The 26885-nt window shown below is 48.8% G+C and overlaps 1 protein-coding gene across 1 annotated transcript in view; it reads left to right on the top strand.

The window, feature by feature from the left end:
* Window positions 1-11076, top strand: part of LOC119374967 (uncharacterized) — a 96119-nt gene extending 85043 nt beyond the window's left edge. Inside the window, exons 11-14 of the mRNA XM_049411104.1 lie at window positions 1331-1538; window positions 3667-3814; window positions 7316-7437; window positions 10935-11076. Of these exons, the coding sequence (XP_049267061.1) occupies window positions 1331-1538; window positions 3667-3814; window positions 7316-7437; window positions 10935-11076 (620 nt within the window). The remainder of the gene's footprint in view (window positions 1-1330; window positions 1539-3666; window positions 3815-7315; window positions 7438-10934) is intronic.
* The last annotated feature ends 15809 nt before the right edge of the window (window positions 11077-26885 follow it).

Here is a 26885-nt window from a genome sequence, read left to right as displayed (position 1 = left end):
GTGTGTGTGTGTGTGTGTGTGTGTGTGTGTGTGTGTGTGTGTGTGGTGTGTGTGTGTGTGTGTGTGTGTGTGTGTGTGTGTGTGTGTGTGTGTGTGTGTGTGTGTGTGTGTGTGTGTGTGTGTGTGTGTGTGTGTGTGTGTGTGTGTGTGTGTGTGTGTGTGTGTGTGTGTGTGTGTGTGTGTGTGTGTGTGTGTGTGTGTGTGTGTGTGTGTGTTTGCGTGAGAGAAAGAGAGAGAGAGAGATAGTAACAACATCTGTGGCTTTGCGTGCCAATACCACAATATGATTGAGGCACGCCCTAATGATGGACTCCGGAAATTTCGACCATCTGGCGTTCTTTAATGCGCACTGACATCGCACACTACACGGGCATCTGGCATGTCGCTTCCGTCGTAACGCGACCACCGAGGCCGGGATCGAAACCGCGTCCTTCGGGTCAGCAGCCGAACACCGTAACCGTTGTACCACCTCGGCGGGCATGTAGTAGCGAGCACCGTTTCTGTCGTCGCTTATCTAACATACGGAACAATTTCGAAGCATACTCGCTTGCCACTTCGATCGCTCTACACAGCTGAATGAAAAGACAAATACGACCCACCGTGCCACAAGTCATATACCAACTCTACAGATTAAGCAAGGAAGGGATCAAGGCTACCGGGTCGTCATGTAGCCAGGACATCCTTACGGTGCTTCAGCTCCAGGAAGAGGCTATCTATCTATCTATCTATCTATCTATCTATCTATCTATCTATCTATCTATCTATCTATCTATCTATCTATCTATCTATCTATCTATCTATCTATCTATCTATCTATCTGTATGTGTAATAATTGTTGGTGTTTAACGTCCCAAAACCACGATATCATTAGGAGACGCCGCAGTGGAGGGCTCCGGAAATTTCGACAACCTGTGGTTTTTTAAAGTGAACCTAAATCTGAGCGCGCGGGCGTCAAGCATTTTCGCCTCCATCGAAAATGCGGCCGCCGCAGCCGGGATTCGATCCCGCAACCTGCGGGTCAGCAGTCGAACACCATAACCACCAGACCACCGTGGCGCGTGGGTGGAATATGTATGTATGTATGTATGTATGTATGTATGTATGTATGTATGTATGTATGTATGTATGTATGTATGTATGTATGTATGTATGTATGTATGTATGTATGTATGTATGTATGTATGTATGTATGTATGTATGTATGTATGTATGTGTATGTATGTATGTATGTGTGTATGTGTGTATGTATGTATGTATGTATGTATGTCTTTAGTCAAACGAATAATCGGATAGTACGAAGGAAATCACTCCCGCCTCGATTTCATTCCAGCAAAAGAGATGGTCTGCACCGTCGGTCACACGGCCGTGATCGATGCCATGTACCCGCCCGAAACGATCTGCCAGTACCTGTACTACACCGACGTGGTCGTCGTGGACGGCAAGATCATGGCCTCGTTGGAGCAGAACAGCTGGAAGCTTTTCCAGAATAAGGCCCGGAATTTCAACGAGCTCAAGCCGGGCGTCGCCTTCGACCACCGGTAAACAAATATGCTCGCCAGATATGCGCGCCTTTTCGACACAACTAAGACACAACTTGTGGGCGCACAGCGCCTCAGGCGTCCACAATGCTCATCCGGCACGGGCGTCTTAAAGGAATACTGACACGAAATATTTCAGTTTTTTTTTCGTGAAATGAAAGGGAAATGCCTCTCTAGAGCCTGCGAAACGTACTGATAAGTGTGAGTGCACCCTGAAAAGTTAATTACACTGTGATTTTAAAATTAAGCTAGTCTCGGTTCCTACTGATACCCAGACGTCACGACGGGGTATGAGCTTCTCGTCACGTGCTTGCGCAAGATATCGTGACGTTTCCACGGCCGGCACAGTTGGTGACGCACAGGTGGCCATTTTGTATGTTTTGGTGCCTGACGTCATCACAACTAGCCATACTGATGCGTGAAGCACCGGAACTGATATTGTAGCCTGGAGTCACCATAGCGTCGATGTCAGCAGGTGCGCCATAAGGCAATCCACTTTAATGTCAAAATAAAATGTCTTATCAGCATTTGCTGAGCTTCACACTTGCTCAGAGCCGTCTCTGTATTCAGGAGATTTGTACGGCAGAGTAAACTGAGCTTTAAAATTGGTGTCAGTACCCCTCTAACGAAGTGAATGTAGCGCGAGTGAAGACGGACTCAGAGACGACGCAGACGAGGCTGTGTCCGCCTTCATTGGCGCTAATTTCACTTTGTTAAAATGAAAGACCAACTAGCCCAACCATCTGTCCTACCGAAGCGCGAGTGTCGCTTCTAATACGAATAGCATATGCCTTTGTTAGCGAACCGAGTTTTCGTTGCTTGTCGAGCAGCTTTCAGCGATTCTCATTGGACGCTCCCCGTAGTGTGCAGCTGAACGTCACCAGGACCTTCCATATCTATGCACGCCGTAGATACATTCAGTACGGGGAAGTAACAGAAAGAATGGTGACGAGCAAGCATAGAGGGAAAAAAATAGGAGAGAGCGCCTAGTATCCACAAGCTCCTCGTGCTCGATGCTCATGGCACAATTCCCAGCATGCCCCTGCATCATTTCTTTTTTAGCTGGGCTTCAAGAATGTCACGTGACGCTCCCTCCTAGTTTTCTTTTTTATTGTTGTTCCTCCATGTCCGCAACGGATGGCCTACGCCATCTTGTCAATGATACAATATGACTTTAGCCGATACGCCTATATCCAAAAATAATAGTAAAAAAAGCTTGTTTCTTTCACTCGCCACGAGTTCATGATGGTAAGCCACCGAGTATGGTAAGCGGCTTATAACATTCGGGGTACTCGAACAGAGGCGGTCACGGAGTCTACGGACAAATATGATGCATTAGCATGTTCGCAAGCTTGAGTGCAGATCACGTCGTCAGTACTCCGCCGAAGGGACATAGCATTTTGTATATAGTGAAGACGTAGCCAAACATTCTAGTGGAAATCATTTCTTGATCTGCGATCAGACTCCAGCCAACAAAGCTTTATTTCTCATTAACGAAGCTATTCCAAAATAAAAAAAAACTCCCGCGGTCCCTTATGCATTCGCCTATACGACTCGAAGGCGAAAGCCATCTTCTTTTTCTTCTCAGCCGATGTATTCATCCTCCCCCGACCCCACTCCAAAAGCTTCCTGTGCCTAACGTAGTTTATTATTGCCTCCAGGATCGGAGACATTGGAAGCTTACCGCAGCTCACCTAGTTATGCACTGCCTCCGTGATCGGCCCACCTTTAGCCAAGCGGTAGTGTCATGGGATGACGTAATCATGCGGCATCACGTTATGTGACGTCACAGCGACGTCATCGTGACGGCTCGAATTTTTCAATCTGTGACGTCATTATGACGTCACAAATTTGTCGATCTTTGAGGTCATATGGCATCATGTGATGATATTTTGCATCACTCGTGTTGACAACGACGTCGCCAACCGTCAATTTTCGCGTTTTATGAGGCATGTAAGGCTCTTGCCTTAAAAGCGCACAAAAACGCGCCGTTCCCGAGCAGGCAGACGTAGCATACACGTAGGAACGGCTCGGCACCGGATGCTTAAACTATAGTGTGTTGCCTGTATGTTTAGACCGAGTGCCAAGGCCCGTAGCAATTAACCCCGCCGTATTCGTCACGTTTCAGGTACATCACACCGGATCTGGTAGCTGACGCCAGGACAGACCTCATCGCATTGGCAGCGAAAAACATACAGAGCTACGGCTTGCTGAATGTCGTCCGCAAGCCCACTGAACTTCGCCGAATCGTGCGGTCCATGAAGCCGGTTGTAGATGTGAGTAGTAGCATCATCGCAACATTAGCGTGCATAAAGGGGCGTAAGTCAAATAATAAAAAGAACGGCAACTCTGGCCTAATGTTTATTGCAGTAAAAAAATCCCCCGCACCTCCCCGAAGGGGATCGTGCGGAAATGCGAATGCATTTGGGTGCACCCGATGAGTGTGCGATTAATTAATGAAGAGAGACGAGAGTGTGCACGTAGAGGCGTAATGCTCGAGTTGCATTGTGTTACACTTCGTCCTAGTGGTATCGTTGCCGCGAGAGATTCGACTTCACCGACTTCCATCGCTATCAAGACACCAAAGCGCGCACTCCCTGCATGGTATATATAGGTCCGAGCGCGGAGGGGAGGAGCGCCCGAGCACTCTCTCCGCCGAGCGAGTTCCCCGATGCGAGCGCCCTCACCGGGTACACTCCTCCTCTCCCTTACCCTTCGCTGCTCCGCGATGCGAGCGCCATCACACGCCCGCGCGCTCCTCCTCTCCTTTACCCTCCGCCGCTCACCACCTGCTCCGGTTGCTAGGCGCGGCGCAGCTGTTGCTAGGGGTGAGGAGGAGCGTGCGCGGAGAGATCTGTGCGCACGCCGGCCAGGGACGCAGGACAACCCCTGACTAAGAAATGCATTCGCATTTAAAAATTACATCATCTCCCGCTAAAGGGGACCATGAGGCGATGCAAAGCAGCGTTTCGGCATGTCGAGCTTGCGTTTCATCCGTAGCAGTTTCCCGCCGACGTTGCCGTTTGCGCTGGGCTTCCCTAGCCCGGAGCTCGTGGTCCGCTTGCCGACGTTTACGTTGCGCTTCGGCGCGTCGAGCCTTCCGCTGCTCCACCCGCTGCTCCGCGATCTCGGCAGGCGTTAAGGTGTTACTGCAACTGGCGCCGACGTTGGCGTTGGAACTCATGACACCGGCGCAGCCGGCGCAGTGACTGAGCGTGTGTACGACCTAACGCGAGCCTTTTATCTAAACGAGGAGGAGGAGTGGAAAGGGAAGTGGGAGAGGAGAGGGTGTGGGAGTGGAGAAGGGGTGTGGAGAGGGTTTGCGCATGCACAGTAAGGGTGGTCACGCCGCACACCACCGGATTGAACTCTGTTAAAAGATGCTTCGCATCCAAAAGAAGTCGCAGTTTTGCCGCAAGAGCAAAGCAATAAATGCGATAGCGACAAACTGGAGTGTCATGCGCAGGAAGGCTATAGCACTCCTTTAGCAAACGCAGCCACTGCAGCGAGCGAAGTGCCCTTCGAAGGTCTATGGCTTCAAAGCAAACTTTTGCTATCTAAACACAATACGTACAAAGCTACCCCTCAAGATATAAGCAGGCGAGCAGAGGTGACCACGCCTTGCAGGTCGAAGTACGGAACCGGAGGCGCACAGCCCCGATCCGGCGAAAGACGGGCGGGGCGACGCCTTTTAAAGCGTGCCCCTGGTGCCCCTTGGCCATCTGCGCCATCTCGCGACTGATAGTGAACAAGTCCCTGCCACGCTGAAGCATTTCAGAGACGTGCGTACCACCAGCGGGAAGTGGTGTATATAAATAGCTCGCCGTCACTATGCTGGAGGACGTATCCGTCCGTGGCCGAGTGGTTTAACGCGCGGAGGAGCGAGAGGTCGCGGGTTCGAATCTCCGGTCGCGCACTTCAGAAAAAACATGGCTGATCCCTCTGTCATAGGAATCGGCATAACACGAAAGTGAAACGTGTCTTCACAGACGTAGTTGACCGTTCGTTGGGCATTCTTTCGCCCCAAGGGAGAAGGAATGAATGCTATAGCAACAAATTGTATTGTCACGCAAAGAACGGCAAGCAGCTCGAAACTTACAACGCGCTGCTCAAGCAGAAAGGACGCACGGAACGAACGTACACAGGTTGAGCGCGAACTGTCACAGTTGTAACTTTTGTGTGAGCGGCGCGCTCCTTTCGCAAAAGCGGCCGCTGCAGTGAGCGAAGTGACCTTCGTGCTCTCAACGAAAACTTGCGGTGAGAGAACAAGACGTACAAACCACCGCCATCACGAGATAAGCGCGCGCTCGAGCGACCACGCCCTGTAGAGGCGCGCACTCATCGCGGCGCGTGGAGCGGCGATCTTTAAAGCGCGCTCTTCGAGCCCTTCGCGCCACCCTCGCTAGTGATAACGGAACACGTTGATGTACCACCGATATCTGAGTGCCGCCACTAGCAAATGGCGTATGTAAATAGCTTGCCGTTAGCATGGCGAAGAACGTGTCGTCTATGGCCTAATCGTTTCGCGCCGCGCGCTGCGGAGCGAGGGGTCGTAAGTTCGACTCCCGGTGACGGAACCTTTTCTTCTAGTTTTAAGTGCGAATGCACTTTATAAGCGTCCCTGAATCCGCCGTCATCCGCGCTCCTCCTCCTCTCCCCTAGCAACGGCGCGAGGAGCGGGGAGGAGCGTCTGTAGCAACGGCGCAGCGACGTCACACCCCACGTGACTGCGCGCTCCGCCTCCTCACCGCGGTTTGCGCGGGCACGCCAACGTCCTGTCGCATGCTGTGTGTACTTCGCCGTTCAGAGGCGACTCGCCGTACGCCTCCGTCTACACCAGTGCCTACTCCGGCGATGCCGTCCTGGTTGTGACCGTCTACCTGGCCCCGAACCTCTCGCGAGATGCCGTCTTGCAGCAGATGGATGCGGCGATGGAGAGTGTGTGTGTGCGCGCGCGTCCCTCGGTTCCGGTTGTGGTGGTGGGCGTCCTTAACGTGGACGTTAGAAAGGACAATGGCTGGTTCATTGACCACATGCTGAACAATTACTCGATGACGTGTCTGTCTCTCGAGTTTCCGGTGGCTTCATAGACTTGGCGTTCAGTAGGAACTGTACGGTCCGCGCCGTCTTGCCGGATCCGCTCACCGTACATTTCTCGGATCACAAAGCGCTGGTACTAACCGTGAGCTACAACGATAACACCAATAGGTACTGATCTTTAGTGACGTGTGTAGAGTGTGTGTGTGTGTGTGAAGTGCTCGGCGATGTGTGCATTTATGCATCTACGAAATTGCGAGGTGTAAATAAATAATACTTCGTGTATAAATGTGTGTGTGTGTACAATGCATCATGTCAACAACACTTTAAATTCAAATTACACTTTAATCATAACTTTACTCCCCCTCATAGCATCACCCCGTGCATTCGCACTTAACCATGTTCACCCTCGGGGAAATGCTTGGGAGTTTTTTTTTTCTTTGCCACCTGTTAGTCTTTATATTTTACAACTTCATATCCGTGACGGAAATACGTCAGTGCAGCCGTGGTGGACCCAGGCATAAAACACTTTCGTGTCAAGAGATTTCTTCTGGACTGTTTCTCTTTGTGGATTTTATATATGTAAACATACATACACTTAACGGCACGGCGGCGCCGACGGCGACTGCAAAATCCCGCCGAGAGTGTTCATATAATAGCTATCGCAATAAAAGCGTCGGTTCTCTTTTTTTTTTTTCAGAAAATTACGTGCGATGACGCGGCTTTCTTCAATTTTACAGGCTCTCAAGGACCTCCAGGGGAGTGATCCTGATGGGAGGACAATCATCGCAATTGGATCGTACGATTACGGCCGTGTGGGTTTTATGAACGAATACAAAGACATAATCGAGGAAGTCGTCGAGTAAGTGTGACATTACATGTAGTGTTTTTTTTTTTCTGAAAGAGCCAAGTCCACTTTAAGTGAAACTGAGAAAAATGCAGTTTTTTGCAACTGACAATATGGTCTGGCTTCACCAACATTTCTTTTTGTTTGTTTTTTTTTGCCACTGTGTGCTGCTGTCACCAAAATACCTGAAACCTATATTGCGTCTAAGATCTATATAGCCCACTGTCGTCGGTATTCAAGAGTAAAACTTGAATTTGGCTCTTATAGATTGAAACGCTTCATTTGAGCTGAAATCGGCTACGCAAAAGACGTCTTAATGGCAGCGAGTGAACAATATAGCAGTATTTTGCGACATAATTAACACCGCCCTGGTGCCGTTCCTTGTTGCGCGTGCGTAATGGCGATGACTTTAGAAGTCCGCGGCATTTCCTATTCAAAGGCGGATGTACACATGCCTGTAAACGCACTCCAGGCTGACGTCATGAGCCGGGCGGCCGGTAACCCCGTCTTCGGAGAACATTGCCGAGTGCATGAGCGGGACTATTAGGTCGCAGAGGCGATCGGCTGCCGCACTTCGGTCGTCTGGGCAGGGCCTCTCCGGACTTAAGTTGTATCCGACTATAGACTTGCAAAGCGAGGGGTCCTTCCAGGCAACAGGCGCACCATTCTAGCCTGTCGGCAGCGTTTTCTGATCCTTGGCACCTATTGAAGACCTTTAAAAATGCGTCAGCTCTTCGTCTTGTTCTTAGCTTCTTCTTAGCTGGTTTTATGTCGCGCCGTTTCGGTACACTCCTTCTTCTTCAAGGAATAGATCTGTGCCCAATAACTTCCTTTAAATTGTCTTCCATTTCAAATATACGGTCTTGGAGCGAAAGAATGACGTGATACTGCAGCGCAAAACTAGAAAAGAAACACTGCAGAAAGAAGTAGGAAAGTCGGTCTCGTACTCTCTGCAGTCGTGTTTTGCGCCAGAACATCGTGTCCTTCAGCAAGTACCTATACTCGTCCAAGAAAAAGTAATTCTGAAACCAAAGCACGATGGAAAAGTGACACAAATGAAACAGATTGAATACGGCCACGTAGGTTGTTTTGGTCACGATTGTTGACGCACTGCTGGTTTAATGGATCTCTCTCAGTTTGATTCGAACAGATGCAGGATTTGGCTCATTTTTTATTCGAAAGAGAGTTAAGCTAGGCTAGTTGGTATGTATTCAGAGTGATAGACAACGCGAAAACAACTAGATACGAAAGGGTAAGAACAACACGGGACGAGCGCTGACTGCCAACTGAAACATTTATTACCCATTACCATGCTTAAGTAACAGAGCTGCATACCACGTGCACCAGAGGGTCCGGTTATAAAAACGAGATACAAATAAACAGTTACAAAAAAAACCTATCTTCGTTAGCTCAGATAATCCAATTCTTTGTCAAGTAAGGCAATCGAGGCCTGAGCGACGCATGTATCTGACAAGGCACTGATGTGGGCCGAAATTTCCCGCTGCGTCTGCCCCCCGTGACGGTACAACGTGGTGGTGTTTCCAAACAAAGGAACACATCCGCATTCACGACAGTGTATCGACAAGTGCGAGCTGGCTTGGCCTTTGAGAGAATTATTGTGCTCACGCAGGTGCACATTAACGCAGCGCCCGTCTGCCCAACATACACGCGGTCACGCGAAAGTGGGATAGAGTACACCACAGACGTGCAGCAAGGCATGTACTTATTGGCGTGTCAGATCTGACAGGCGCGTTCCTGTATCGGCGGCCTGCTCGCGATACGCCGGTGGACCTTCGCACAAAGCTTACCCAGCTTGTTGAGGGCACAAATTAAAACTTGTACATTGTAGCGAGAAGTGACCTTCTTTATGCCATGGGTCAAGCCATGCACGTAGGGGAGGACAGCCATGTTCCTATGCTGCTCTCGTTCTCACTCTTGTTCCGCCCTTCTTGATGTCCCGTGCCAGATTTTCTGCAGCGAAGGAAAGCCTTTCCTCTGGAAAGCCAGCCATCCTGTTTCGAAGCCTGCGAGTTTAGGCTGTCACACATCATATGAGGACAGGATTTACTTAGCGCCGAGCGAAAACATGACGTCGATATAGCCATGTTACTTAGAGGGGTCATGGACCACTTTTCCAAGTAATGATCTAATGACCTCAGCATCGGAGTTTACTGCCTCCCGAATCGATTGCCGCAAAAATTTCTCGAATCCGTCAAAAATGAGCGGAGTTACGGGGGTTTGGCGCACGCTCTCAGCGCTTTCTCTCTTTTCTCGTGCCGACGAGCGCACTGGAAGCTAGACAGGGAGGGATGGCACGGGGGTAAGAAGTTACGTCAGCGCGCGTCATGAAACGCGATCGCTTTCCCGCTGTGATTCGCGTGGTTGAGTGCGGCTACCGTGTAAATTTAGCAGACTGAGGAGTGCGGCGCGGGCAAGTGGCGGCACCGCGTGGAAAGAAGCGCATCTGATCCGGCTATTGGCCAATAAGCATGCTATATCTCTTGCGACGTAAACTGGCAGATCCGCGACGTCAACGTGCAGACGCCCCGCCCACCGACGAGAGTGAGAACCGGCCTCTGTTTAAAAAGAGGGCGCCTGAGGAAACGGCACTTCGCGCTCTGCTTGTGGCCTTTACTCGGCGCGCACGACTGTAATATTTGGCAGAGCAGTTCATAGCCGTGTCAGCTTTCCGCAGGATGTGTTTTTTCAACAAGCCCAAGGGGTGCTTCATGACCCCTTTAAGCATGGTTTTGCGTAATAAATGTTTCAGTTGGCAGTCAGCGCTCGTCCCGTTATGTTCTTCCCTTTTGTCTTTAGCTTTTTCCGCGCTGTTTATTACTATGAATTTTATTCGAAATTGCTTTAAGTCCACGTCACAATCAAGAATTGCCCCATTTTGATTACAGGTGTTTTAAGAGTTAAAAATACTTAGGCGTTCTTCACATTCTCTTGAAATTGAGCCCAGTTTCGGTTTGGCTTTTCTTAGAAAAAAAAAAGCCACATATGACGTGGTCATCATTACCTTCTCGAATGAACTTACACCCTAACGAACACATTCCTAAAATGAAATTAAATTCAGTGATTTCACGGGCAAAACCGACAAAATGATTACGAGGCTTACCTCGTATCGACCTGGTATTTTACGGTAGGGGGAAATGAAAATAAGATGAAGATTAGCAACACTATTTTGCACGATGAAAAATACCATTGCCAGCTATAGGACCTTTGCCCAACGCAGTTCGTAGTTTAAGCGTATAAAGTCCAAGCCACAGCCTCCGGTGTGCTCAGCCGGTGTGTAACCTTAATCGCTGTTTAACAATTTTTTCTACATTACGAGCGTGCCTGACATGAGCGAAACCCTCACATTACACAGTATCTAGTCCTACGCACCCTTTGTATGAAAACGTGCCATGCGAATCACGGCCCCCGTGATTTGTCGATGAGTACCACCCAATCTCAGAGGCCGTGTTGTGGTTGAAGCAGCGTTGCGCGCTTTCACTCTCGCTTCGCAGTACGTTCAAGGCGGACGCGGTCATCGCCATATCTTCGGTCGGTTGGATCGAGGACGAAGACAACTGCTACGCCACGCCACCGAATGTCCTCAGCAGTGAGCTAACAAGGTTCCCAACCCTGGTGGGTATCGGCGACTGCTAAGAATCGAAGCATCGTCAACTATGCCCTCACCTTCTGTCATGGACGACGAGAAAAAAAATACTGTACTCGTTTACAGCTTAAGAAAAGATGTCAGCTCTGCCCGCAGCTATCGCCACCCCTGCCACAGAGAATTTGCATAAAAGCTCCATCCAATAGCGCTTACTCATTTTCGTGACGCAAGACCCTCCTCGAGCGTTCCAGATCGCTTAATTTCCCATACAGACGCACGTACGCGTGTCGCTGGTTTTAGATAGGAAACATGGAGTCCTGTAAAATTTCGTCGGAGATCCCGATATCACCGTTCAGCCAAACGAAATGTTTTGGGTTACCACCCAAAACATTTAAGCGCACGTCCCGTCCTCTTTCAGTGGTCCCTGTCTTATCAGGCTTCAATGAACGTAACAAACCAACAACCCAAAAGTCTGTTCTCTTGCAGTGCTTACATTAACCAAGAAAGAGTACTTACGGTTCGAGCACAAACTAGTTAGCACGACTGCCTTTCACAGGTGCGCGGCGGTTCTTTTGCCTTGGCTGGCACTTTTCTCTTAGGTTGTAACCGACTAAAGTAATGCTCGAAAACGTTAATGATAAAAAGAAACATTGCCGCGCGGCAGTAATCTCGTTTGCGAGGCTCCACGCCCAGCCATCGCAATTTCGCAAACAACCCCCTATACCTCCCGTGTGATTCACGTGCGCGTATACGCCTGTGCAGGAGAGCCACTGGCGTTTCTTGCAAGCCGGCACGACTTATTCCAACGCGAAAACCATGGTGGGCCTGTCCTTCGAGATGGCGACGTTGGCGTACGTGCTGAAGAAGGACGTGTCCAGCGTGGCGAATGCCATTTACGAAAGATGTACGGACATGGTCCTGACCAGCCGCGACGCGGTGAGTCGACCGACGGTCGCTGCGGTTACCCGAAGTGCAGCTCCACGTGTTCGTGAAGTTTGTGGAACCAAATGTTCTTGGCGCCACCAGGAACTGCGTACTTTGACCGGCAGGGCGCGGTCGCCCTATCTTGACAGGAGTCGGTAGACGGCTCACGCCTTTGCACGTACTTTGTTCCCGCCGTCTGCAGTTTGCGTTGAAATGAAATACAGCACGAAGGTCGCTTCGCTCGCTGCAGTGGCCGCGTTTCCTTACGCCAGCGTTTTGTTGAGCTACGCCAGATCGGATGCTAAACGTGCTGCTGCCCTAACAAGTCATTCTGAATTTCTGGACATTCTGCAAACATGCATCGCTCCATCTTTTATTAGATGCGAAGCAGCTTATGGCGGAGTTCAGTCCGGTGGTATGCGGCATGACCACCATTACTGCGCATGCGCATCCTCCTCCCGCTCCTCTCCTACGCCCCCCCCCTCTCACGCGCCTATCGACCGCGTTCCCCGCTCGCCCTGTGAGAATTAATGGCCAGGCTAGAGGGAAGACACGACTCGTGTAGCGTTCCTCATCGCGTTCCACGATGCTTTGAATGGCTGGATGCAGCTTACGGCGCGGGACTTCGCCCCAGCTTAAGAACCTGGCGAGCCAGCTCCTAAAAAAATTACACCATCTCCCGCTCAAGCGAACCATGTCCCCGCTGCTTCGCATCCACACATGGTTCCCCTTAGTGGTAGATGGTGTAATGTTTTGTACAAACACGCTACCCACCCCTTATGTAATACCCCTAACGGGGTCTTTAATGTATTAAAATAAAATTAAACGAGTTAGCTTCTAGCCTTACTTCGTATAAATTATAGTTTGTTGCTATCGCATTCACTGCTTAGCCCTTGCGGCGAAACTGTGGCTTTCGTGTTAAAAAAAATGCTAGAGGCCTGTATACTATGCGATGTCAGTGCACGTCAAAGGAGTCCTGACACAAAAACTTTCGCCCCGCGTTTTCTTGCTGCAATGTGTTGCTGGGGGCCTGTTAGTCATAACACGGCACATCGTTTGCTGCAGCGCGCGTCAGATAATTAATTACAATTTCCTCATTACCGACACAGCATCAGTTTCGGTTTGACAGAGCTCCGAAAACGACAAGCCGCCGGGTGCAACTATCACCACCTAGCGAGTGAAACGCTCGGTCACGTGAGCACGCAGAACAGTGACGCATTTCCGCGCGGTCTGTCATCGTCGGGCTCATCGTCGTCTGATGGCGACGATTTTCTTGCGGCGGGGATGGAAGGAATTTTCGACCTGGCGAATGACGTCAGGTTTGACCCGCTGGCGAGGAGCGATTCGTCGGGAAGCGCGTCAAAACAGAAATGGCGGCTACGACGTCATCGTGACTTGTACCGGCTGCAGCGGTTGCGTAGGGGAAGTAGGGGGGTCACCTCGGGTCACCTCCGAGGGAGTCAATGCACCAGGTGCGGCCTATAATGCTGGATCGCGCTCGCGAACTTCAAAAATCGTATAAAATACCTTCCAAGCTTTATTCGCTGTCGATATTTTGCAGATGGTACACGCACGTACACGGGAATCGATCCAACAGGCTATCTCGGCCGCGAAATTTTGTCAGTACCCTTTTAAAGAACACCAGATGGTTGAAATTTCCGAAGCCCTCTACTAATGTGTGCCTCATATCGTGGTTTCGGCACGTAACACCCCAGATATTATTATTATTTTTTAAAAGACCAAATCATATGTTTTTTACATTTGCCGTCAACGGTGACGTAATACATGCCAGTGATCGAAAGACTGATCTCTGTTTCAGATTTGCGGTCAACGGAGAAGCCTTAACATGACTTCGCAGTATATAGATAAACCGTACATGGTGTACGGCACGTTTGTCCGCAACAGCAGCAGGCGTAATGTCGCCTTTGCGGAGTACTTCACCAGCGCGCGGGAAAAGGTTAGTGTCGTTTACGTCACGTCCGGTTGGGGAACACGTGCCCTGTACTGATCTAAGCTCGATTGATCAAGTATTGAATGAAGGTAAGAAAGAAGTAAGATAAATTCAGTTAAGTTTCTTGATCACGCTCTTGTAGTGCTTCGTAGGTCAATCGTCTGCAGCGTATTGAGGACTTGAGTACCATAGACGGATTCAAAAAGCGATACAACAACAACAACAACAACAACAACAACAACAACAACAACAATAATAATAATAATAATAATAATAATAATAATAATAATAATAATAATAATAATAATAATAAATGTCGATACCACGTACAAGTAGCACCTTGCACGTGGCATTGTACGTGGTACCGACATTTTTTATAAGGTACTACATTTCTGGCGTTTCTGATACCTCTGAAGCACCGACCCTCGCTATACCACGCTAATGCACTCGCCCTACGCGTGGATTTGGCTAGGCGCTTTCGTCTATCTTTTAACGCTTTTGTAACGAAAGTTTCAATAAAGGGCAGTTATGCAATTCGATGCAACACCGCGAAGTCAGCACAGTGAACGCATTGCCAAAGGTATATTAAAAAAAACGAAAAAAAAAACATTGATGTACTGCACCAGCATTGCTGTGAAAACACCTACGGTGCTAATGTGTGTTCCCAAACAGTGTATCCCGCAAACATTTCTTAGCTGCAATTCGCGAATGCGTCGCGGCCAAGTCAAGCGCTGTAGATTCGAATCTATTAGCTGTGCTTTTTATGTTAACACGAACGTGTTTTATGCCGGGGTCCACCAAGACTTTCATGACGTATTTCCGTCACGGAAATACGTCAGCAAAATGAACGCCATCAGATGGCAATGGAAAAAAAACCTATAAGAAAAAGTTCGGTTGACAGGAGTCGAACCCATGACCTCACAGTCCGCGACAATGGCTGTCTTTTTTTTTTTTTGCGCAGTTCTTCTTGGCGCGCCAGTATTACGGCAAAGTGCGTCGCCGAGCGGCGTTTGTGCTCTTCAACGTGCACCTCATCGACGTGCAGAAAAAATGCGGTCGCGACGCCTTCAACCTAATGAAGTGGGTCTGCCAGGAGTTCAGGGGTACGAACGAGTGCGGCTAATCCACCGGCGTCCTTCTCCCTCTCTTCCTCCACCAGTACGACGGAGAATAAACGAAACCGCAAATTTTCTTTGCGTATGTTTCAACGTCCGGCGGTTACTTTTTACTCGATATGTGTTGCTTACTTTTGATAAACATGATTCAGCGAAATGCCCCCCCCCCCCCACCACCCTTTCTACCCTTCACATGCGGACCCCCTCCCTGGCTTTGTGTTTTCTTTTTTCCTTTTTTCGACTTATCGTTTTATTTCACTTTCTCTCTCTCTTTCTCTCTCTCGGTTTTGTTTCTCTTTCGTTTCTTTTCTGTTCTTTCTCTTTCTTTCAGTGATGTGCTTACTCATTCCTTGTAGTCGCCCAATTCGGCACGACAGCTTATATCACTGTCCCCCTTTGTTCTTTTTTTTGGAATAAAGAGCATGCTTTTAAATCGGACGACTCTGTTATTTGTGACGCTATCTCGCGGCTGGAGCAGATTACCAAGCTCACGTTCTTGCGTCAATATGTAGCTATTATAGTCGTGTGTTAGAAGTAACACTTGCTAACTAACGAAAGAAGGTAAGGGCTCGTTTTTCTTTGCTAGACGCAACATTAATTAGACCTAACAGACAAGTAGAACTAACAGACGCTTATTTCTTTCCTTGGCTTTCTTGTCTGTTCTAATTAATGTTGTTGCTAACTAACGAGTTCTATAGCAGTCAGCAAAGCACGCTGGGTACTGCGTGCCACACCTAGCCGCATCGACCCCGATAGTGGCGCGACGTCTGTGCGTGTGTTTCGGAGGCCAGCGTAGGCGAAACTGTAATAAAAGAAGGTGCTGTGCGAATCGCATTGTAGTCGTTGATTGGAAGACTGCGGTTTTAGGGGTGATAATTAGCTAAAGCCTGTCACACAACGTATGAGGTAGAGGTGGTGACACTGAATGGAAACGCACTCGACGGTGGCGAAAAATTGCTTTGCGAGAGTGGCCGGTGAGGCCCACAGAGAAAGCTGTACGCATAGTAGGAAAGCGTATGCTGGTGCCAGGTAAGCTTAACTTCACGTCGAAATAGTTACAGCGCAGAAAAAACGCTGACAGCGCTTCGTCTGTCGTGTCCTCTCCTGCGTCCGCGTTTTTTTTTTCTGCGCTGTGACTAGTTGGACATGAGTAACCAACTCGCCCAAAGAACTGCAAACTTAAATCCTGGAGGCAAAGGACTTCAATTTGGGCCAATCAAGGCGATCATGAGGCACAATCATTAATCAAGCTCATTTGTGGATTTTTCGCTGCGTATACGCGACAGTTTTGCTTACAGAAACAAAAATTCATATAGAAGCTGCACCTATATGCCTAGGCGAAACCGAAATTCGTACGCCCTACGTGCACAAGAACTGTTAGCGCGTACGTGCCACAAGAAATTGAGCAAATCCCACAACTCACCACTGGTCCACTAAAAATGAAGACGGGAATTCACACACGGGTGGGAAACACCAGTTAAGATTTCTGGACAGAAGTAACCAATAATTGACAAAGACGGTAATGAACTCTCGGGATTAACACAGTGATAAACACCGGGACTACACCTTTCAGCTGTGCTGGTTAAGCATATGTACAGACGCAACGGAAAAAGATTAGCACGAGTGACGCCGTGGCCGGCGCCGCGAAATTGCGACACGCAGCGCTGTTCACGAGCACGCCGAGAGCGACACTGCCAAGCACATTCCACTTTCCAAAGCAGGGGTGGCCGGCGGACCAGCGGAAAGCAGCCCATCTTGACGTTGGCCCCATCCGCAAACTTAAAGAAACGCTTGTTCATTGCTTATCTACATGTGGCCATGATTTTTTTTTCTTTTGTCTCTGGAGTTGCGAGCAACCGTACCTTTATCGCAGTTGCCCCGAAAAAGCTGTTTATTGGAGCGCTTTCCGCCGGCCACCCCTGCTTTGGAAAGTGGAATGTGCTTGTTACTCTCGATATCGGCGTACTCGGGACAAACAGCGCCGCGTGTCGCTGTCTTGCCGCTCCGGCAACCGATCACTTGTGCCCATCTTTTGCCGTTGTGACTGTACGGAGTGCTATAGTGGTGATTTTTTTATTTGATTTGACGGCTTAATCGGAGTGGTGGTTCTGAGGCCGTAGTCGTGTTAACCTCCTTGATGTTACCAGTGCACGGCTTGTGTCTTTGCAAGCCTTTCATTACCCTCTGTAACGTTCACACACCTGGGGAAAGACAACGTCACAGCGTGCATCTGACTCATAGCGTTAACACACAGAGCTGAACGCTGAAGTGTCACCCAGCATCATGTTTCAGAAGGTATGCCAGGAAGCTGTCGTTTGACCGGTAGCCTGATTGTTGTTTCGTAACGTATATTATAATTACGCCTCCCCATTAAAGTTATTTTGCTTTTGGTGTATATCTCTAATCTTTAAGTGAACGGTAGGCAAACAAACTTATTGATTCACGAGAGAGTGCGAAAGTGAGGGGGGGGGGGGTGAGCAGGACGACGATGGACCCTCGGGCCGTTCTAGATGGCCTGTCTAATCTCGGAGAAACTCCGTTAGTCGAGAACAAGGAATATGATGATGATGGTGTCCTCTTCCTGATGGCGCTCACCCACAAAGAGGGATGGGCCACCATTGTGAACCGGCACGCTCTCTCTTCTTCATCTTCTGCTGCGCTCCCAGAACACGTGCGCCGATTTGTCCAGCGATGGATACAATAAGTCTGATGCGCGAGAGAACGAGTGCAGAGAGAGAAAGAAAGGAAAGAAGGAGAGAAGAAGATAGAAAGACAGAGAAAGAAATAGACAGAGGGAGAGAGAGATATAGAAACAAAGAGACACAAAAAATAGAAAAAACAAAAAGCACGACAAAAAGAGAGATAAGAGGAAGCGAGAAATAGAGAGATAGCAAGAAAGAAATAGAGACTAGAAAGAAATAAATGTATATAAACAGAGACAAAAGAGACAGAAAAAACAGAGCGAGAGAGAGAGAAAGAGAAAGAAGGACAGGAAGAAGGAAACAGAAAAATAAAGACAAGCAAGGGAGGCCGCCCAGCTCCGCACTTCCTTCAGGCTTTGCACAACTGGTGCAAAGCTGCCTTAATCCTTCTCTTCTTTTTTTTTTTCTTTTTGCTCCGGAGACCTCTCGGGCCCAGCCCACTGTCCGAAGCTGCAACCACGGCTGCGAGCTGCGCAGAGGAGCAGCCTCCTATCGCTCCTGGTGCTCTGACCCTTACCACGGGCTCTTGGGTTTGTTCGTGAAATTTATAAAGGTGGGATCAAAGTTGGCTCTGGTGCCAGGAAACAAGTTGCAGTGAGGAGAGGTTTCGCAGCGTGTTATAAGGGAGAGATGGATTGTTCTGCAGAAATTCCTGCCTAAAGCACCGACAGCCGCAGAAAGCTCTTCACGGAAGTGACCAGGTTTCGTGGCGCAGACTTGAAACGGCCTCAGTCACGACCCCTTTCATTAACAACGTCGTAATAACGCCGCTAACGTCTTACTTCTAAAACTGTGTTGTACTTTTCTGTTTCAAATTTCGAATCTCATTTTCAAACATCAAACTACGTATTTGCCAATATCTAGTGGGCACAACCCATGGCGCGTTTGATAACAATAACAACACTTAATTTACATTTTACATTTCCGAAAAAAAAAGATAATGTATTTACATTCTAGACATTTCTTAATGAGTGAAACTCCGATTCATGGTCAACTAATCCCCCACATTCCGCTGCGTCGTTTCACCAGGATTCAACCGATCGGCACGGCCATTTTCGATAGCACGAGCCAGCGCCTTCAGCCCACGTGCTCGGGCATTCTATCTCGATCGTTACACTGTGGTAACGGTCATCCAGCTCGGCGGTCCATTCTCGCTCCGGTCTGGTGGCCAGTCCTACCGCCTGATCTCGTAGGGTGCCCGGTAGTCGCGACCAGTACGCGCAAGAAGTCCAGCTGCCTGCCTCCGGAGTACTGACTTCGTCGTGAGCACCTGTGCCTCTGTGAGTAGGCCCGTCACATGCAGAAGCGTTTCGTCGCGGTATTATCACATGGCGGCCACGGTGACGTCAGCACACAATTGGGCGTGTTGGTAGGGGCGGCGCCTAACTCTGGGGGCACTTACGATAAGTCAATTCCTTCAGAGGGGCAAGCGGGCTGGGAACTTCCGCGCTGTGCTTTGAATATGTTTGTTCTTGAAGGTGAGGGGGGGGGTCGTAGTAAATCTTAGGGCGGCAGCAGTCCCCCTCCCCCACGTCCCAGCTGGCGCCAGGGCGGCAGCAGTCCCCCTCCCCCACGTCCCAGCTGGCGCCGTCCGAGCTTGTTGGTAAAACATAGTCACAAGAAAACCAGCGCGCATTCACGACACAAACAAGAAACGAGCACACCACCACAGCGCCGCACTTGCAACAGCCTTTATTGGAAAGCGATCGCGTATTTATATGGTGAAAACCAAATCACTGTGAGGCGCCAGCGGCTCCCTAGCGCTACCGCGTTTGGCATCGTTGATCGTGACGGCATTATGAACTCGATGCGCGTGTTTACTTGACATGTTTAAGAAATTATCGGAGGTGGTTTAGGGGCCCTTTAACAAATTCCAAGGAACAATCTCTCCTCCTCTCAGGGGCTTTCGGTAATCCTCAGTTTTCGCTGTAACATCAACATTGTCGTCTGCCGACGTCATCAACAAAAAGGACCTGTTTGCCTGCGCAGGCACGCGCGCCCGCCGCTCTTCATCCTCGCACGGTGAGGAAGAGCGCTCGGCCAGGAGGAGAGACGAGCCGACGAATGGAGCATAGCGAAGGAAAGAGCGAAACGTGCTAGGGCCGCATTTTGATCATAAAACGCTTGTATCTCGGCTATTACGGCACCGTTTCGGAATATTCGCACGGCTACGTGTTCGCTGTAGACTCATGCACAACTGCAACACCACAACTAAATTTCGACTTCTGGGTGATTTAGGAGTCATTTAAGTTGTTGAGCGTTGCAGAGAAAGGGTAGCGCGTGGAGAGGTTGAGGCTGGTTAGAGAGGAGGAGAGCAAAGGCGAAGCTATGGCGGGAGTGGAGCAGGTGGTGTGGAGAGGAGGACAGAGCCAGAGCGCGATTGGCTGTGACGGTGAAAGTAGTAGACCAATGGTAGTGCGCGCTCGAGCGCAGGTGGCGCTGGCGAGAGAGGAGGAAAGACGCGTTGATGCCACCGGCTCCACTGATTTTATCATCCTTCGCGACGTTAAGTCAATTAAAGCCGCGCATAATGTTTGTGATGCTTGGACGCTGGGTGTTGCTAATCGTAACGTCGAAACAATATCGGTCTTCTCACCGACCGTAAATACTACGGGCACATTTACGCGCAATGTACCGTTGTTGCACCATGTGTCAAGTCAACGTCGCCTCATACTGTGCTCAACCACTTTTTTTTGCAGCCTTTGCCTGTCACGCTTCTCCTCGCCTAACGAGAGCGTCCGTCTAAGAAATCGCAACCATGGGTAGGTTATAGTTTTTCTAAAGAAGTGCTGGCAGGATACTTTAGATCGCATTGTACTTTACTGCGTGAAATATGAAGGCCCCGGATGCTTAAATTCTACAAAAATATTGTCAAGCCCCGAATAGTTCATTACGACAGCTTCACCACAGCCAGCCACAGTCTGCTTTCGTTCCTTGAATATTGTACTGTATACTGTCTCGTAACGTCATGACAAAGAATATGACCACGTAGGAACCGGATATGAAGACATTTTGGCAATCTTTCTCATAGTTGCTTACAGTATTTACTAGACGGCGCTGCGACCTTTCAGTCACCACGGAATGACGGGCAGTGCATGGACTTGCCTAGGCTTCGTGCTTGAGGCTTCAAGTGCACTTGGGGCATGTATTGTTTCGTTTTGGCTTGCGTTCCGGATAAAAAAATGACTCGTTGTGAACCTCGTGAGCTGATTTGAATTAGCGCAGTCTAAAAGGGTCAAGGTGGTAAAATAGGACCGCTGAACTTTTTTTTAATGATTACCAGACTTACAATTCAAGAACCCACACGAAGACGGAAGAACGAAGCTTAGGCGAATCCCATCATTCGCATGCTGGCTGAAGCGCCATCCGTTGCAGGTTCCATCGACACTAGCGCCAGGTTTCCCTCTAGTGTATTATTGTGTAAGTCTACTGCTCCCACCGTGGCCTCCGCGATTAACTCCGGCAGCAGCGCTGCCGGAGCTAATCGCGGAGGCAATGCATTCTCCGGCTCACTCGACCGCCTCCTATACTGGAACTCGTTGTGAGGACCATAGAAGACAATGCGAGCCGGAGCGAATATCGAGACGTCGTAATGTCCTCCTTCCACGTGACCGGCTTCTGAACCATGACGTCACGCCTAGCCATCACAACCGCCGGGTAAAGAAAGCAGAAACTGGCTGCAGTAAATCTATTGTGCTGAATTTACTGTAATCCTAGGATAGGCAATTTTCATGCGATCCACTTCATGGGGACCGAAGTCAGATGCCGTTTGTCAGGTCACTTCTTGAGTCAGCATAAAAAACAAAAAGTATTTGGCAAGCTTGAATATCGGAAAAAATCTATAGTAATGTATACTAGCACATACGAAGTGTTCATTAAAACTATAATGAATAAACCTGCAGTGCACTATTATTTGCTTTTACTAAAGTATTTAGCATTAACTTACCGCATTTGATCATGTATATTACTAGTGCTGGCTTATACTGGCTAAAGTCGACTAATCTTGGCAATCCGCTGTTATAACAACGCAATAATACATCTGTACTACTATGGTTCAAACTCAGGATAAACGGTCGTAGTGTGCGAATCATTTAACAGAATTGTTGTCGATGGTGATGATGCTTTTGTTTGTGGTGCGCCCAAAGGACTGACCACAAACGACGGCATTTTTTTAAGCGCGCCGCACACTACGACAGTTTATTTCGAGAAATATCGCCGCCCTTTTCCTTTTGCGCAACGATGTCTCCGACTTTCGTGTAACGCTGAATAGTCGAAAACATCGCGTCAATGCTACGTTATAACGTTATAATGCCGATTCCCGCGGACTGCCGCCAACCCTGAACTTCCTGCTTCCTTTTGGACTGCAGCCGATGAGAGTGCCTTCCAGTCTGGTTTCGGTACCCCCACAGCATCTGGTAAGTGGACACGGTCGTTTTCATTTCGAGAATCGGAATCAGTTACAGTGTAACCGCCTGTACAGTGTAATCTCGCTGATAGAATTCTTAACAGCAAAATAAACAAATCAAATTTACACATACAGTGCACTGTACACGACTCCCGTACAGCAATGAAGCATACTTGCACATTCCACGTATAAGACACTCTTACCACACAAAAAAAATTCTTATAAACATCAAAACGATATAACCATTTCTGAGCAAGGTTTTGAAACAAAAAGTAATCGAGTCTATGGTAATAATATGTCAACAAACCCTCTCCGTAGTTTTTCAAATGAAATTTGTGCGATGTTAAATAGCTCTTCTTTACTAACTCCATTTAGTAATTTTGGTGGCATGATCCGCAGCATGTGTTCGCTATAATTAGTGCGACATTTTATTTATATTTCGCCATACTTAGTGCGACGTTCTCATTTCTTTCACCGACCAACATCCCGTAAAAGCAGCATATCTTTTGCCCGGTTAATTCGAACGCGTTTTTTACTTGAAATCAGATATTACGAACGCAGAAGTGGGAGAAATGGTGGCGTAAAACTAGGGCGGCAACACAAAATAAATTAACATGAAAAACTAAACTGAAACTAAATGTCTACCACGAAAAGGCGAAATTTTAAGCTACGAATTTACAGGTTTGTCCTTTAAGAAAAAAACGTATGACAGTTCCACTACTGTGAAACCCGAGGAAGTGCGTAGCGCGGGCACCCAGCGATTCCCGTTCGTAGAGATTCCATTTCTCCGTTTACCAAAGCGTCGATGACGTCAATGTTTGAGGTCAGAATGTAGGGCTTTCCCGGCACGAGTAGTCTTGTTAGGGAGATTCGCAAACTCGGTGTGCGACATGTGCGCTACTTTTTGCTACGCTTTGTCGACTTCCTGCTTCTTAAGGCAGTTGAGGTACGCGTCTTCTGCAATGACTTCCGCTAGATTGTTTCGCCCATCAGATGTAGCAACGCAGCGCCGACGAAGCGTAGGGGGAGGGGCATTCGCTCACTCGGCGAGGCGGTGGCGCCCTGTCTTGAACGTCCCCGGAGTGAGCCGCAGGTTTCAGAAACGTTTTTAGCTATTTTTAGCTAATTATTGCGATTACTTCTTGGTTATATCCGTTAATTATGTTATTTTAGACCTTGTTCGTTCATTTCAACCCGGTTTTGAGCATTGCTAACCTCCTTATGGCCTGTATTGAGTGCCTTACTGTGAGCGTGATCCCGCCATATGAGATGCATGGATGGACGACAAGCCGCGCCCCTAAAGTGCTCCGCACACTAAAAATTTTTTCATTAGGTAGGTGAGGCAATAGGCGGGGTTAAAAACTCAGCTTGCTGGCTCACATGGTCACTGCCCCATTACAACGGTGACGCTCAAGCATCCATCCACCGATACATGCATAGCCAACAGTCAGTCGCTCCCGTCGGTGCCCTATCCCACGACGTAACTTTTATCTCGTATTTACCACAAATCAACACTGACTTTTTTTCCTCCTACGTTTTCATCCAGGTTTCAGTCAGGTGTCGAGTAAGTATTACGACTTTTTATTGAAATAGCAATGACATGCACACATCAGGCACATTCTTGCTGTTGCCGTGAGGTACCGTATAAAGTCCGAGGGCAATAACGTCGCCCCCCGCGTCGTATGTTCCATGATCGAGGGAAAACGCGCGAGGGCAGCCGACGATCGCGGCTCAAGCGGGTAAAAAACGCGCCGGCCGTCTTCAATCGCGCGAAAGGGCCATGGAAGAGTCCCGAAGGAGTGGGTGGCTGCATGGTAGAGCGTCCGCTTACAATGCGGTTGGTAGTGGGTTCGATTCCCAGTGCCAACCGGAAACCCACCGCTTTTCCCTAAAAGGGTAGAGGAGTACCCCGACCTGGAGCTCGGTAGTTCTTGGGTACTCATCTCGAAAGGTGGCCCCATAAGGTTCTGTAAGGACCCTTGGGCGCACCTTAACCCATCACATCCTTGGTGAAATAGTCGAGCATCCGCCGCTGCTGTGGGAGGCAGATAATTGCTGCCGCCGGGTACCTACCTGTGAAATGGGTACAAGCTCACTTCCGGCCTGGTGCTCGGCAGAGCGAAGTGCATAGTCGCTTGAGAGGGCACCTACCCTGGGGGAAATTGGCGGCATGGGACCGTCATAACTATTGATAAAGTCATCCTCTTTTTTCTTTTCTTTTCTTTTCTTTTTTTTTTTGCAGGCGACATGCTAGCATGTCGCCTGCAAAAACACAGTGCGGCTTCGCCACATACCTGTGGTTGCTCACCAGGCAAGATGGTGAAGCTACGCTCGACTCTGGTACCTAAAAGTATCATATACAAGTAGCTCTACGCACCCACGCTGAGCAGTGTTCATAGTAAAATTGGACGACCCTGTACATCTGTACAGTGGCTCGACCATATGTAATGATTGCGCTACAGTTGAGTTGCTCGACCCGACGTAATTGTAATGTAAAGTTGTACAGTCGATCGACCTGACGTAATGTTATTGTAATGTACAGTTGTACAACGAGAACTGCCCGATCTGACGCAGTAGAAAAGCATTTATCTCACATTTATCACAAAATCGACAATTGCCTTTTTCTCCCTCCGTTTTCAATTAGGCCTCAGCCAGGTTTCCGGTAAGTATTGCGTCTCTTGAGTCTGTCTGAAACGCATTGTACAAAATACTCAATACATAGCAAACCTAAATACACGAACAGTATTACCCAGCAATTAACTATTCCTATTCTCAAGCCACTATTTCCAGTTTGGCGCGCTGTCCGCCGCGGCGGAGCAGCGGTTACGGTGCTCGACTGCTGACCCGAAGGTCGCGGGTTCAATCCCGGACGCGGCGGTTGCATTTCAGTGGAGGCGGAATGCTAGAGACCCGTGTGCTGCGCAGTGACAGCGCACGTTAAAGAACACCAGATGGACGAAATTTCCGGAGCCCTTCACTACGGCATGACTCATAATCATATCGTGGTTTTGGCACGTAAAACCCCAGATACTATTATTATTAGTTTGGTATGTTTTTACAACGTTAGAGATTCGGCGCTGTGGTCACCCTTGTGCACAATGTGCAGTCGCTCGACCCGACATCATGCTGACGTAATCTACAGTTGTACAGTGGCTTTACTATACGTCATGCTGACGTAATCTGCTGAACAGCAGATTACGTCAGCATGGTAAAGTAGCTCGACCCGACGTGATGCTAACGTAATGTACAGTTGTATAGCCTCTCGACTCGTTGTCATTCTGACGTGCAGTTGCCCAGTTGCTTCACCCAACGTAATGCAAAAGCATTTATCTTGCATTTGTCGAAAAACTGCCACTTACCTTTTTTTCTCCCTCTTTTTCAATTAGGTTTGAGCCAGGTTTCCAGTAAGTATTACTCGAACGTATAATGGAATAGTGAAATTCTATTGCAGGGTATCCGTGCCCGCGCAAAAAGGGCGCCCTACTGAAACGTTCCGTGTCATTCCAATAATTCCAATTGTTTCCGTAAGATTAAGATTCTTACGGGAACGTCTGACACACACACAGGAAATATATGAGATCCGTAAGGAAACGTACGGAATTACTGGAATGGCATATGGAACCTTTCAGTAGGGTGACGCTGCTAATTTCTACGGAGCGATGAAGTCCGGCTGATTTCACGCAAGAAACCTAACCTGAATTTTCGAACATCGTGTGGATGCGGCGACCTTCGGTAGAACGCCCAGTGTGACATCGGTTTCTGTCGTATTGCCAGGAGAGGACGAGCCGGTGCCCTTATCATACGGCTATTTTTTTTCTCTCATTTTCTTACTGCATCTGATCGCGCTTATCGTATTAACCACCTCACGCTTTCGTAGAAAATTTCACTCACTGCCATTCTCGCACGTCTTAGTACTCACCCACCCACCCCCTTTTATTTTGTCTTTTCTTACGTTTTAGGCGTCGACTCTGGGTAAGTCCGTGCATACGAATCGACGTAAAAAACCTGAGAGGTCTGCGTGACACTATTCGTGTCACGTTCTGAATGCAGGCACTCCCGCAATATTGTCTTTACTAATCGGGCAGGTTAGCACAAAGAACATCCGAAGCAGAAACGCAGATCACGTCTTTATAAGTCGAAAGTTATATAACTACTACTGGTTCAGTGCTGGTGCGCCTTACTTGTTAGTATCGCGACAGTCGTACATCCGCGGCCACATGTCTACCGGCCGTAGTACGTTAGACATTAGCGTATAGGGTGCGAATATTTGATGTTTTGATAGCCAATTGATTGATCGTATTGAATTGAAACTGCGCACTTTGATCGGCCGGGCGCAGTCGCGCGCGCCCTACCTTAACAGGTGCCAGCAGAATGCTCATAGCTTTGTACATGCTTCACAGCGGTTTGCGTTGACGCGATAGACGGTACGAAGGCTGCTTCGCTCGCTGCAGCGGGCGCGTTTCCTTACGCCAGGACGGATGCTAAAAGAAGTTAGCTGCTCTTTTTACTTCGTATATAACCTTCCAATTTGTTGCTATCACACTCATTTCTGGTGCCCTCTGCGTCACCAGCAACGAGTGCTGGTGACGCAAACGGTAATGAGCGCTGGTGACGCAAAGCCATGCCTTAGGAACTGCGCACTTTGATCAGCCTGGCGCAGTCGCGCGCGCCCTACCTTGACAGGCAGCAGCAGACGGCTCATAGCTGTCTAGGTGCTTTACCCCGGTTTGCGTTGAAGCACTAGACAGCACGAGGGCCGCTT

Source organism: Rhipicephalus sanguineus, chromosome 11 (assembly GCF_013339695.2).
Source record: "Rhipicephalus sanguineus isolate Rsan-2018 chromosome 11, BIME_Rsan_1.4, whole genome shotgun sequence".
In the NCBI taxonomy this organism is placed as follows: domain Eukaryota; kingdom Metazoa; phylum Arthropoda; class Arachnida; order Ixodida; family Ixodidae; genus Rhipicephalus; species Rhipicephalus sanguineus.
This window is presented reverse-complemented; position numbering and strand designations above follow the sequence as displayed.